Source organism: Haliotis rubra, unplaced genomic scaffold (assembly GCF_003918875.1).
Source record: "Haliotis rubra isolate DU_JTF1 unplaced genomic scaffold, ASM391887v1 Scf795, whole genome shotgun sequence".
NCBI classification, from domain to species: domain Eukaryota; kingdom Metazoa; phylum Mollusca; class Gastropoda; order Lepetellida; family Haliotidae; genus Haliotis; species Haliotis rubra.
The window spans coordinates 61,854-76,859 of NW_025767518.1; the positions used below are offsets into that span (position 1 = coordinate 61,854).

A 15,006-nucleotide genomic window follows, 5' to 3' on the forward strand; every position below is an offset into this window, starting at 1 on the left:
CACTAGACTTAGTCTCTGAATATATATCATCATCCTTTATTACGTATATATGGCCACGAGGCCAACAGTACAACATGTGTAAAACAGTAAGGTAAAGACATACATGTGAGCCACACTGAGAATGTAGAGCTTATTACAATTGATACGATTATGTGCTCAGGGATTTTTGTTTCGAGCGAAGAACAAACACGGTTTTAAGAAAGATACAAAGTCTTAATAGTCTATTCTTATCGCTTGTTCTCATCAATTCAATAAACATTTGGACATGAGGGTAATTACGACAGTATTCAGGTAAATATCTAACACGATACTCATTGTAAAGAGGATATACTGATGTAACATGGAATTCATCTTCTAGTTCAGTCACACAGGAACTACAAAACGCAGTTTCATAGTTTTTGAGTATCTATACGAATTAACATTAAAATCATGTACATTGCAACTTAGTTTTGTCAAACATCTCCGTAAATCTTTTGAAGTAATAGTTACAAGATATTTTTCAAGAAAATAGTCAGTCTTTATGGTTGAATAGAACGTCAAGGATTCTGAAAAAGCTATATATTGATGCCACTCTTGATAAAATATGTCTTTGCAACGCTGTTTAAAAATCTCCAAAAAACATTTCTCGTTACCAACATCTTGTGCTATTCATACATAGCCGAAACCGTATCTAAATAATAACATTCTCACTTTTTATTCCCAGTCTTTTTAACATTACATAGAGGATATTATATGAGTGCCCATGTCATACTATGTTTACGACACGAGTGCCTAAATGTTGGTATTTCCCGAGCGAGAGCGAGGCACATAGTATTATATGGGCACGAATATAATATTCTCTTTATTACCGAAGTCGTCAAATTAAGGAAAATAAACCCAAGTCTACTTTCAAACATAGTCTGGCTACCCGCCGTCGCCGCATGTAAAACGCTGACGTCTTAGCATTGTTCGTGACGTCACGTCACCATGACAAAGTGATATTTTGCCCTAGGGCATCGTATGAAAATATGAACCCGATATGTTCGCCCTCGTAGGTAATAAATAACATTTCTTTGTATATCTGTATGGCGGTTGCCGTAAAATCCTCATCCAAAACGACAGAAGGCTAATATAGGTATATATTTCAATAGGATAACGACCGTTTTCTGCTAGTGCGGCTTTACTTGATGCCCTAGAACCAATCTGTAATGCATATTTACATAAACTTGAATGCATCTTTTCAATTTGTTTACGTTTTTCCCATCCCCAAAGCTCAGCCCCATATAAAAGTATAGGCTTAATCTTGCCATCAAACAGCTTGAATGCTGCCTCAAATGGCAGATTTTGTATTTAATCTGAATATAAACTAGTATATGATATTGATAGAAATACATAAATTCCTTTTAATTAAAAAAGAGTTCCAGTGAGATGGGAGATTCATTTAGGGCCCTAGCACTGCAGGCAGGGCGGGGTGGAAAATAATTCGGTTCAGGGACTGTGAGACAGACCACCAGGATACACACGGGTGCTTAACCCATGCTCACGTTTATATCACAATATTTACGTACGCAATAGTTTATTATAAGGGCTAATACATAGAGTTTAACAGATATCAGATGTTTGATAGGAATTTAGAAGTTGGTAGAGTAATACAATACATTTGATATAGATGTGCAACTTCTTTGTTATTTACACAAGACGTTTCTGGGCTAAGACTTGCCCCTTCATCAGGTGAATGACAGTCAATAGTAACAGAGGTATATATAGTATGTACATGAAGCCACAGAGGAAGATACAGATATGTATAAACAATGGGAACGAACTAATATTAGTATCGCTTTCAGTTCGTTTTAACCGTAGCTTACTTTGTATGACACCAAGGTTCCATGCATTAAATCCAAGTATTTCGCGTTTCGAGAGTTGTGCGATTGGCATTCTAAAACTTGGTGAGTCAATAATGAAGCATACAATTTTATGGATGATAACTTCTTGTTTATTCTTCCACGTTATAAAGATAAGAGTGAGTGAGTTTAAGTTTACGCCGCTTTTAGCAATATTCCAGCAATATCATAGCGGGGGACACCAGAAATGGGCTTCAAACATTGTACCCATGTGGAGAATCGAACCCGGGTCTTCAGTCTGACGAGAGAACGCTTTAACCATAAGGCTACCCCACCGCCTAAAAGTGACTACAACCGAGTGGTGAGAAGTAGAATAGCTAGTATAAGGGTAATGCTATTTTTGAGGGCATTATCATTTGCAGAAGCCCGCGGTCTTCCATTAACTGCCCGACGAAGTTATTACCGTCATTATTGCTAAAATACACGGAATTTGTGTTGAAAAGAAAAAGGAAACAATTTGACTGTAAGTTTACTCAAAACCAACTTCTGACATGTCAAACTATGTCAGTGTTCGGTTTTGGTCCAACAACAACGTTAATAGTGCAATTGTTAAGGTCAGCACCAGCAAGAAAGCCAATATTACCGCTATTTAAAGCGGGAATTCGGGTTGCTTTGACTTGTTTGCCCGAGAATATCTGCCAGTCCAAAGCCAATGTCGAATGAACCGTAAGCCCACACACCCACTGTGACGTCACTTGACAACAGAACTGATAGTGGCCCGTCGTTGAGGTTGAGCGGTTCAATATCATTTGCAGCGGCCCGCATATTTCTTATAATAGGAGGGCCGTTTCATGATAATTCCATGTATTTTAGCTATAATAGGGATTAAAGGCACAATGCCACACATTTTCTACAACATTTTGGCCTATATTTAATATATTGTCATTTCTGGTGTACCCCCGCCGTGATATTGCTGGAATATTACTAAAAGCGGCATAAAACCATACTTACTCCCTCAGTCCCACTTCTGATAAGTTGACAAACATATGGCAAAGAGTTAACCGACATTTGAACATGTATAGGCATTGCCACAATATTTATAGCCATTGCCACAACATTTATAGCCATTGCCACAGCATTTATAACCATTGCCACAACATTTATAGCCATTGCCACAACATTTATAGCCATTGCCACATTTATAACCATTGCAACATTTATAACCATTGCCACAACATTTATAGCCATTGCCACAGCATTTATAACCATTGCCACAACATTTATAACCATTGCAACAGCATTTATAACCATTGCCACAACTTGCAGGTTCATGCCGCTTTTAATTCATTTCCCAGGAGACCGATATTTTTCATAATTTCATTTCCCATGCTTCATAAAATATATATATGTAATGACGCAAATGTGGTCCAACGTTTACTTTATTTGTAGTTTAAAAGTCCAGTTCTTATTGAACTTCCATAAAGTGATCAAACAACAGGTTTTACCTCTCTTTTTTTAGATCATAAAAAAAAAAGAAATATGTTCGACAGTGTCATTATTCCACTCCATAGGCGGATCCAGAGGGGTTGCAGGGGTGCGCACCCGATTGCAGGGAAAAGAGTCCTCGAAATAAAAGTCCTATTGTAATAATATCCTATTTATTCATCAACTTCACTAACGCCCCCCACACACACACACACACATATCTAAAATATTGGGCCACTAGTCTAAAAATATCTTAACTCATCCAAGAATTGATATTTCCGATACAGACAGATGTACTAACTGACAATTGTTGACAGCAACTGAAAGCTCAATGTCCTTGGTCGGTTGGACTTGAGACTGCGATGTTACTATCGTTAGCATACAGATGAGCTTAAATCCAATGAAGTAGTAGTCCCCACCCCCACCCCTCAGCAACAATCCTTTATATACCTATTATACAGTTCCAGAGAATCCAAACAGAAGCCACGCCCCATTACGACCATTATATCACACGCCATGTAGAAATTACTAGTAGCCGGAAGCAACGAAGAGGAGGTAACTCTAACTCCTCAGCTTACTCACTCAACAGGTGAAATTACACAGCCCAAGTTCAAGATGAGAGTTCAAATCCACACTCAGCGTTTTAAACTTTTGTGACCCAACATAACTAAAATTTAATCAACGCGACATTGTAATTAACAAAAACACATCCTCATAACAAGAATTAAAATCGATGACGTCACATCATTCGTTTCATTTTATATGTTGTATGGGAGCGGTGTTAACATAAGCTGTAAAGCTTGTTCATCAATCCCAATTCATTTTCATGATTAAAAATATGTTTAAACCACAAACGAGAATTGTTAATGTTTGAAATACATGTAATTCTACGAAATAGTTGAGCTATGAACTGCCAATACTAACTGTAATTTACGACCTGTATTGAAAACCGTAACAAAATCGTTCTGATTTTGAAACGTACAGTGGAAGCTGTCCAATCCGGCAAATTGTCAACACCGGCATCAGTGTCAGTTCCGTCCGTAGCTAGTACATTTATCATCATTTAACAGCGCTTCAATCCGACAGCTGTCAATTCCGGATCTCGGCACGAAATGAGCCGCCCAATGTGTTTATACAGTAATCAGCGCTGTCTAATCCGGAGCATGGCATGTATTGTCAGCAATGTTGCCTCAAGTTTTAGCCTGCAACTACCACTTCCATGTTACAACCTCTTGACCAAGGTATGATTCAGGCATTTAAAGTCAGATACAAATTGTATCTCCTGGTTCAGTTCTAATCGTAGGTAACCATGCCATCTCTACAATCCGGTTCGCTGTGTAAACCGGATGGGTGTTACAACCTCTTTACCAAGGTATGATTCAGGCATTTAAAGTCAGATACAAAATGTATCTCCTGGTTCAGTTCTAGGCGTAGGTAACCATGCCATCTCTACAATCCGGTACGCTTTTTCTAAACCGGATGGTTTCTTCAGTCCCGACGAGTGCCGGTTTAGACAGCTTCCACTGTACAAGTTTATTCTATTTGTCGCATGGTCCGAGCTAAGGGCAAGTAGGTGAAGGTCCAGGAGCACAGGTCTGGTTGATATTATTCCATTCCAAACCATCGGGACAGGACCTTACTTTATAATTATTCCATGAGCAAATAAAAAACACCTGGCAGGTACCACAGGAGTGATAGAATCCTACTCGTCCCTGACAGTCGGTGACGCAAGCACCTAAAAAGCAAGTGAGAATTATATCATGAATTCAGCAGCAAATGTATCAGACTTTCATAAACAGGTTTATGGTTGTACATAGATTTGATCTACAATTATAGTCCGTGTGACCCCATTTGAGACAGATGAATTCTCACTAACACAAAATCCAATACATGCAACAAAATCAAACTTTGCACAGTCACATAAAATCGAAAGACCAACTCTGATGATTTGTCTCATAATTTTGGAAACCCGAATAAAAAAGTTGTTCAACAAACGATCATTATTTTGTTGTCACTTTTCGCTGTTTCTTACGAGGGGGGACCACTTGCTGGACTATACGGACTATAGCCTAGAATTGTCTGCATTGAAAAACAGAATAATTTCCCGCACCTAAACTGGTCGTTGGCTATGGTATTGATTACTTTACCATTTGAGACAATTGTACCCGGTGTCGCTACACTGTTAGAATTGGCTTTCCGAAACAAATACTTGTCGTAAGAGGCGATTAACGGGATCGCACGATCAGATGTCATGTCATTTTATTACTCACCCGTTGAAGATATCACTGTTTAATAATTTTACAATGTTATTACACATTGTGTAATATAATCACGTGGTGCCGTACGTATGACGTAAAACTGGTTTACAGTTATGACGTCACAATGCTAATACCTCTGTCACAATAGTATTAGACCTTGCTTGACTCGCGGAAAGTTAAGAGTCATCACACTCGTTGAATTCTTTGGAAAGAAGTACTTTGCTCGATATTATTTTGCTAATGTTGGGTGAGTAATAAATAAAATACTAAACTATGTCCCGTGTAATACCATATTTATGAAACTCGTGAATGGTATTGGTATCTTACGAGCGTTTGGTCGTTAGATTCCAAACCATTCACTCGTTTCATAGATATGGTATTACACGGGACATCGTTTAGTATTCTCTATGTATCTCGTAGATCGATGCTCATGATGTTGATCACTGGATTGTCTGACTGAGATTTAAATTATTTATAGACCGTCGCCATGTAGCCTGAATATTGCTGAGTGCGGCTTTAAGCAACACACAAACAAACAGAGATAGTAACTGTCGCTACAGTGAGTGAGTGAGTTTAGTTTTACGCCGCTTTTAACAATATTCCAGCAATATCACGGCGGGGGACACCAGAAATGGACTTCACACATTGTACCCATGTGGGGAATCGAACCAGGGTGTTCGGCGTGTCGAGCGAACGCTTTAACCACTAGGTTACCCAGCCGGCCCTACTCTCGCTACAACTGTATAGTATAGATAGTTGCAGACGTGTTGGTCGTACCACCCGTTGTTGTAGTGACAGTTGGATCCGCGTTGGTCGTACCACCCGTTGCTGTAGTGACAGTTGGATCCGTGTTGGTCGTACCGCCCGTTGCTGTAGTGACAGTTGGATCCGTGTTGGTCGTACCACCCGTTGCTGTAGTGACAGTTAGATCCGCGTTGGTCACCTCACCCATTGCTGTAGTGACAGTTGGATCCGTGTTGGTCCTACCGCCCGTTGCTGTAGTGACAGTTAGATCCGTGTTGGTCACCTCACCCATTGCTGTAGTGACAGTTGGATCCGTGTTGGTCGTACCGCCCGTTGCTGTAGTGACAGTTAGATCCGAGTTGGTCACCTCGCCCGTTGCTGTAGTGACAGTTAGATCCGTGTTGGTCGTACCGCCCGTTGCTGTAGTGACAGTTGGATCCGTGTTGGTCGTACCGCCCGTTGCTGTAGTGACAGTTAGATCCGAGTTGGTCACCTCACCCATTGCTGTAGTGACAGTTGGATCCGTGTTGGTCGTACCGCCCGTTGCTGTAGTGACAGTTAGATCCGAGTTGGTCACCTCGCCCGTTGCTGTAGTGACAGTTAGATCCGTGTTGGTCGTACCGCCCGTTGCTGTAGTGACAGTTGGACCCGTGTTGGTCGTACTGCCCGTTGCTGTAGTGACAGTTGGATCCGCGTTGGTCACCTCACCCGTTGCTGTAGTGACAGTTAGATCCGCGTTGGTCACCTCACCCGTTGCTGTAGTGACAGTTGGATCCGCGTTGGTCGTACCGCCCGTTGCTGTAGTGACAGTTGGATCCGCGTTGGTCGAACCACTCGTTACTGTAGTGACAGTTGGACCCGTGTTGGTCGTTCCACCTGTTGTTGTAGTGACAGCATACGTTGTGATATTAGGCGTCGTTGCTCTTGAGGTAGTCCCTGTAGTTGATGCTGGAGATGTTGATATTGATGATGGAGCGGCTGTGACATCAATATCAGACGCAGCTGCAGGAGTTGTTACATCGGCAGTTACGTCTGTTAACAAAAAGGCGATAGTCAAAGTATTGTCTTAACCCAGTCATCACTGCTCTTGGTAACAACAGCATCCACTGAACTAAGCATATCAAGTGTGCCTATAATCTTTCTGAAAAATGTGCTTTATTGGAAATAATATTAATATTGCACGGAAATACAGTTCATTAATAATTCCATACACAACATATTTATTATTAGATCGGATCCTTTTGTTGCTTAACGCCGCACTCAGCAATATTCCAGCTAGATAGCGGCGGTCTGTAAATAATCGAATCTGGGCCAGGCAATCCAATGATCAACAGCATGAACATCAATCTTCGAAATTGGGATCCGATGACATAAATTAGATCGGACAAAGAGACACCTAGTGTTGGCGCGTTCCACAAGGTGATGATCTCAGCGCCATGCTAGAACCAGTCACCGTTAACCGCTATTTTGCCGTTTAACGTTTAATTGAGACTGGTTATTATCTGGCATTGACTTTACACACCCTTCTTTAGACATATGTAATCACCCCCTGCCTCTACTGGGACGCAGAGCTCTTCAGCTGAACACGATCGTCTGATACACGGATGTTGTACACTCTGAAACACACAGAAAATATATAGTGATGTACAAAGAAAGAACACACCTGCTGTTTTGAGACTATTTTAAAAAGTATATATTTTGCGAGCAATGTTCCAATTGGGTACGATATATATGGTGTTATTGCAACACGTACACAATGTTTGTGAATTGTGAGTCACAATCAAAACACTTTTCTAAATATTACGCTGTTTTTAGGAAAACATTTTACCAAAGCATCAGGGGTATACTTACTTTTGTACGTCAGTTTAGTATACAGCATACACCTCGTTTAAATATTTCAATAACTAATGAATAAAATATTTTCAACGACTAATAAATAGAAAGCTCATTAAACAGTATTAATTTAACTGTGATGCACGGTTAGCTGACAACAACCAAAGGTACATTTTTAAAGTACTTTTCGATTTTAGGCGAAGAAAGAATTTCCATGGCAACTGTACTGTCAACAATTTCGAATGCATTTTAGCCGTACTGTTACATAAACTATAATTCGACGCCGTTTCGGTATAAGTCGTTGATGTAGGAGGTTTTTTTACAAAGATAGTAAGTAAAACATTTTTACCACTACACCATCAACAATTTCGTATACACTATTGTGCACTATATCACAGGCTGTATAATTGAATGACGTTTAGGTATATATTTCATTGATGTAGAAGACTTTTTTAAACATACTATGTTTCATCATGTTTAAGTGAAAAATATTTTCAAAATAACTGCACACTCAATTTCGTATACAAAGAAGGTGCACTAATAACAGACTTTATAATTGTATGACGTTTAGGCATATTTTTCATTGATGAAGGAGACTTTCTTTTCTCTGAAGACGTGTGTGTACTGTACATGCAGGATGTCATTTGCGAGTGGATGGTGGTTGATGTCATTTGCGAGTGGATGGTGGTTGATGTCATTTGCGAGTGGATGGTGGTTGATGTCATTTGCGAGTGGATGGTGGTTGATGTCATTTGCGAGTGGATGGTGGTTGATGTCATTTGCGAGTGGAAGGTGGTTGATGTCATTTGCGAGTGGATGGTGGTTGATGTCATTTGCGAGTGGATGGTGGTTGATGTCATTTGCGCGAGTGGATGGTGGTTGATGTCATTTGCGAGTGGATGGCGAGTGGATGGTGGTTGATGTCATTTGCGAGTGGAAGGTGGTTGATGTCATTTGCGAGTGGATGGTGGTTCATGTCATTTGCGAGTGGATGGCGGTTGATGTCATTTGCGAGTGGATGGCGGTTGATGTCATTTGCGAGTGGATGGTGGTTGATGTCATTTGCGAGTGGATGGCGGTTCATGTCATTTGCGAGTGGATGGTGGTTCATGTCATTTGCGAGTGGATGGCGGTTCATGTCATTTGCGAGTGGATGGTGGTTGATGTCCAATTCCGCAAAATTTGAACATACTTGCTCTGGGTATTCTTGGTCGTTAAAGAACCACTAAACTTTGTTTTTTGTTACTCTTTTAACCATTACATATGAAAGATTTGTAGTTAGTCTTATGCGGAACACCAAATTTATTCTTTAAAAACTTGTGGTTAATTAATACCGAGCGATTAAAAGTGGCCAAAAAGTCGCCTGCTTCTCTCTCGCCCGCCAACGAAACCACAGACAGGTTACGTAACTCTGTCGCCAGAGCACTGCAGTGACGTCATATGAGGAACGATTTTCAGTTAGTTGTATAGAAAGTGTGTAGCACGCTCATCATTTTGATGATTTCTCGACATCAACGACAACATGCCGAATCGTTGCTTTGTCGTCAATTGCTCCTAGGGGTCGGGCGATGGTGTCACCATGCACAGATTTCCACAGGACCCCGCAGTTCGTGCTAAATGGGTTATGTTTGTGAGTGCGAAGCGAGCGTTGTGGAAGCCTGAAACGATATCTTACTTGTGTTCAGATCGCTTCACGGAAGTTAAAGAATCAAAACTACTTACTAGTTGTAGTAAAATATGTATATGATTGATGACCATAAAGATTTTCTATGACACAACTTGTAACATAACGATTTCTTCCTCGGAAGTGAGGTTGTGGTCGAAGTAACAATAATATTGTAAGTGGTATTATATTGACACCCACCTCGCTGCCAGGAGAGAAATTGTTATGTTATACGCTATGTCATGCAAAATCCCATTGGCCATCAATAAAATACATATTTTACTACCAATAAAAGTAGTTTTGATTTTAAACTCGGTGAAAACAAACCTATATAGCATTTATCCTCAGACTGGCGGATGTTCCCGACAGAATCGCCGCCATTTTGAAAATCGTAAAGTCTGTTAGAATTAATGAGATTATAGTTTGTTTTCATCAAGTTAGAAAATCAAAACTACTTTCTACTCGTAGTTAAATATGTATTGGAATCATAACCAAACGGATTTTGCATGACACAACTTATAACATAACGATTTCTTCCACGGAAGCGAGGTGGGGGTCGAAGTCACAATACTGCGCGATAAATTTCTTGCTACATTCACATGGTTAATGTCCACTCACCAGTATGTAGATACTAGTCAATGTGCGTCTTTATATTTGGTCTTATAATCCTAATTAGTTTATTATCATACTTGTATGCATTTTGAAACTAAATACAAAGCAGACGATCTGCTGATACTTATAGTGAATTTATAACAGAACTGTAATATCTAGACATTTTATAGTTTGCCAATGTGAATCATAATTCGCACACACACCCTAGTGTTGTCTGTCTCATTACACTTCACGGCGAAAACAATGATTCTGTTGAATGCTACGACAAATGAATAAAAACAAAATGCAAATATTAAAATTAAAACAGATTAAAGTTATAGGAACAATATCAGGCCATTACCTTGTTCGAGGAAAGTAATACTATCCATCAATATCCACAAAACTGTTCCAAATGATGTGTCTTTTAACAGTTTAATATACGAAAAAGTGATAAATCTTTTCAGGTATTGGTGTATAGTCTCATTGGTCACCCAAGATAGCACACCTGGCAACTAATTGCATAATGTCAGCCTTTCTTTAAAAATAGTAATTTAGTTAGCCAATAATGGGCAATCAATCAATGTATTGCCGGTTAATCCTTTGAAAGAAGGACGTTGTTTTTACGCAGACACCGACACGACAGAGTGTATTCAGTATAGATTAGTAAATCTACACACATAAACACTCACTACCTTTTGACAATTCCGCTGTGTAAGATAAAAGTAATTAATCAATCAGCGTGTTATCGGTTAATCCTTTGATCGATGTTTATAATGTTGAATATTTACTCCAGACACAAGAAATGCCAAATGGGAACCTTTGTCGGGTAATCTAAGTGTGTTACCACTAATTATACCTGTTATAAATTCATTAACTGACCATCAAGTGAATGATGACAAATAACATGTGTAGGTTTATACCACCTAACACGGGTTACAACAAGGGAGTATTAATTGCTGTATTGCATGTGAAAACTTATGGGCCGACACTGTTTTGAGAATACAAACAGATTTTTACATGACATGATTAAATATCGAGGTAAACAAACACAGAAATGGGATCAATTTAGATCAGTCATTATACAAATAGGGCCTAACGACTTCAATCGATTTTGACAGAATCGTCTATGAAAACAAGTTTTAACTCGGAAACTAGGCAAAGCAGGAGACAGAATTAAATGACAGTAGATTGTGAGAACATATAGCTTTCATTTTCCACAACAATTGTCACGATTTCAGGTTTATACAAGCCTGTAAACAAGATAATTTACCCCCTAAAATGTAGATGAATTCTGCATCGGCCTTCAAAGCTATTCCTCATATGACGTCACAGAGACGCGCCGCTCTGATTGGTTGAAATTTCGTTCGCGGGTGAGAATTGTGCACTGTTGTCAAAAAGGTCGATTTAAGTCAATTAAAGGTCGAAATGAGTAGTTTTAATGACGGGGTTTCATTTATAACGATGCCAGTTAGTGATTTATGTATTTGTACCCCCTAGGGTTTATGTGATCTTTAAATATTCGGTTTTGAGAATACACATGCACGTCTCAATATGAGTCTCTGTATGGTTTGGTATTATTCCAGTAGAATCTTTTGCCTTTTCTACGTCTTGTAATGATGGTCAGTTTATCACATCATGGAAAACGTTTGGAGAAATTTACTTATATCGCAATGAACTGTTAACAATATTTGAAAAGAAAATAGCTTTCAAGAAAGTAACACAGTTATATGATCCTTGAATGAAGGCAAGGTTAATTTTGTCAACTGGTGACATCATGATGTCTTATTGACTAATGATCAACAAGTGGTCAAATAGTGGTCAACTAGTGGCCAGCACGTGGTCAGCAGGTATCAGCCAGTGGTCAACTAGTGGCATCATGAAGGTTTGTTAACTAGTGATCAACAAGTTGTGAGCTGGTGGACAGGTAGCGGTCAAGAAGTGGTCAATTAGTGGTCAACAAGTGGTCAACTAGTGGTCAACTAGTGGTCAACAAATGGTCAACAAGTGGTCAACTAGTGGCCAGCACGTGGTCAGCAGGTATCAGCCAGTGGTCAACTAGTGGTCAGCACGTGGTCAGCAGGTATCAGCCAGTGGTCAACTAGTGGTCAGCACGTGGTCAGCAGGTATCAGCCAGTGGTCAACTAGTGGTCAGCACGTGGTCAGCAGGTATCAGCCAGTGGTCAACTAGTGGTCAGCACGTGGTCAGCAGGTATCAGCCAGTGGTCAACTAGTGGTCGTAGCGTGGTCAGCTGGTATCAGCAACTAGTGGCCAGCACGTGGTCAGCAGGTATCAGCCAGTGGTCAACCAGTGGTCAGCACGTGTGGTCAACCAGTGGGCCAGCACGTGGTCAGCAGGTATCAGCCAGTGGTCAACTAGTGGTCAACATGGCCAGCACGTGGTCAGCAGGTATCAGCCAGTGGTCAACTGAGCCAGTGGTCAACTAGTGGTCAACAAGTGGTCAACTAGTGGCCAACAAGTGGTCAACTAGTGGCCAGCACGTGGTCAGCGGGTATCAGCCAGTGGTCAACTAGTGGCATCATGAAGGTTTGTTAACTAGTGATCAACAAGTGGTGAGCTGGTGGTCAGGCAGCGGTCAAGAAGTGGTCAACTAGTGGTCAACAAATGGTCAACAAGTGGTCAACTAGTGGTCAACTAGTGGCATCATGAAGGTTTGTTAACTAGTGATCAACAAGTGGTGAGCTGGTGGACAGGCAGCGGTCAAGAAGTGGTCAACTAGTGGCCAGCACGTGGTAAGCAGGTATCAGCCAGTGGTCAACTAGTGGCCAGCACGTGGTCAGCAGGTATCAGCCAGTGGTCAACTAGTAGCATCATGAAGGTTTGTTAACTAGTGATCAACAAGTTGTGAAATGGTGGACAGGCAGCGGTCAAGAAGTGGTCAACTAGTGGTCAACAAATGGTCAATAAATGGTCAACAGGGGGGTCAGCTGGTGACCTTGTGTTACAACTAATGTACACCTGGTGAAATAACACTCATATCTCCAATTGGAAGTTTAAGTTTTTTTTCTGTATTTTGCTATTTGGCTTGACATCTTTCCCGATATTTGATTTTGACTGAGTCTCTGTGTTTCCTACAATTGTTTAACGATCTACACAAGAAGGACAGCAAGGAAACGCTACATACTCTGTAAATGGTTGTTGGGAACTTCTTAAGTGACGATAAACGCTTTAAACACGAAGCTACCAACCGCTTTGTCATCTAGAGTGAGAGAGTGAGTTTAGTTATACGCCGCTTCTACAGACAACTGCATTTGTTTGTTGTTTACTGACTGACTGAGTTTGGTTTTACGCCGCTTTTAGCAATATTCCAGCAACGTCACGGCGGGGGACACCAGAAATAGGCTTCACACATTGTACCCATGTGGGGATTCGAACCCGGGTCTTCGGCGTGACGAGCCAACGCTTTAACCATTAGGCTACCCCACCGCCCACTGTTTGTTGTTTAACGCCACACTCAGCAATACTCCAGCTAATATGGTGGCGGTCTGTAAATAATCGAGTCTGGACCAGACAACCCAGTGATCAAAAGCACAAGCATCGATCATCCAAAGTGTTACGACAGATTTTCTCAATAATTTCTGGGGAAACTGAAGCAATATCACACCGAGGACGCCAGAAATGGTCTTGACACATTTTGGGGGATCAAACTCGGGTCTTCGGCGTGACGAGCCAACGTGTTACCCACAAGGCTATCCCACCGGGCCATGTACATATAGAAACAAGAAAAACGACTTCAGAGAATAACAATGAACAGTGATAAACAAAAATATACCTGTGGCGCCGTCGTCTCTGTGTAGACGTGATGTCGACTGACAGAGAAGGAGGCTGGTGAGGTGTCCCTGGTCTCACTGCTGAGGGAACACAGGCCCGTCCTTGTAGCCCAGGTACAGGACCTACAGGAGACGGAGTACCAGCACACAGACTGACACAAGGAGGAGCTGGGGACCTGAGTCTTCATATACACCCCAGACACAAGTTGTCCATAGAAGGTCTTCTGTGTGAGTCCTGGAGATGGAGCCAAGAATGTACAGGCGGAGAGCAATACAATACTGCACCCGTAGTTCACCATGTCTGTTTTCTTCTGTGAACAAAACATGGACGATACATAATAAGTTGCTAACAGCTTCAACAACTTTTTCTGGGGAGTATCATCACGTGACTTCCGGGATGAAGATGACAGACAAGAATCATATTGACATGTTCACTTGTTCCCATGACACATAAACATGGGATATCAGGCCTTACCTAAGCCTGTTCACAAAAAGCACATTTCTTTTCTTATCTTAGGTTATAGAAGGATAGCAGTATATACAGAAGCTATTATCTCCTCAACTACCATCAACTGCTTGATTGCTTTTTAGAGTTTTTAATGCACCCTAACAAATGTACTAACACTGCACGTCTTTTAGCTTTGAACAATGTTATTCTGAAATACGAACATCGATTAAAAACACATGTCAACATCAAAGAGTCCTAGATACAACTGTTAGTCTGTTACATCAGTTTTGAAATAACTGAATGAGTGGGTCGGGTTTTACACCACTCTTAGCACTATTCCAGCATCATAAATGGGCTTCACACATTGTACCCGTG

General features: G+C 40.8%; 1 protein-coding gene across 1 annotated transcript; it reads right to left on the reverse strand.

Annotated features, from left to right (window-relative positions):
• Window positions 1-4,604: 4,604 nt before the first annotated feature.
• Window positions 4,605-14,487, reverse strand: LOC124261302 (autotransporter adhesin BpaC-like). Its single transcript, XM_046695608.1, has 4 exons — window positions 14,186-14,487; window positions 7,830-7,923; window positions 6,341-7,339; window positions 4,605-5,040 (listed from the first exon to the last, which is right to left on the reverse strand). The coding sequence occupies exons 1-4, from the start codon at window positions 14,480-14,482 to the stop codon at window positions 4,865-4,867; spliced, it is 1,566 nt and encodes a 521-aa protein (XP_046551564.1). The 5' UTR covers window positions 14,483-14,487; the 3' UTR covers window positions 4,605-4,864.
• Between the last annotated feature and the right edge of the window lie 519 nt (window positions 14,488-15,006).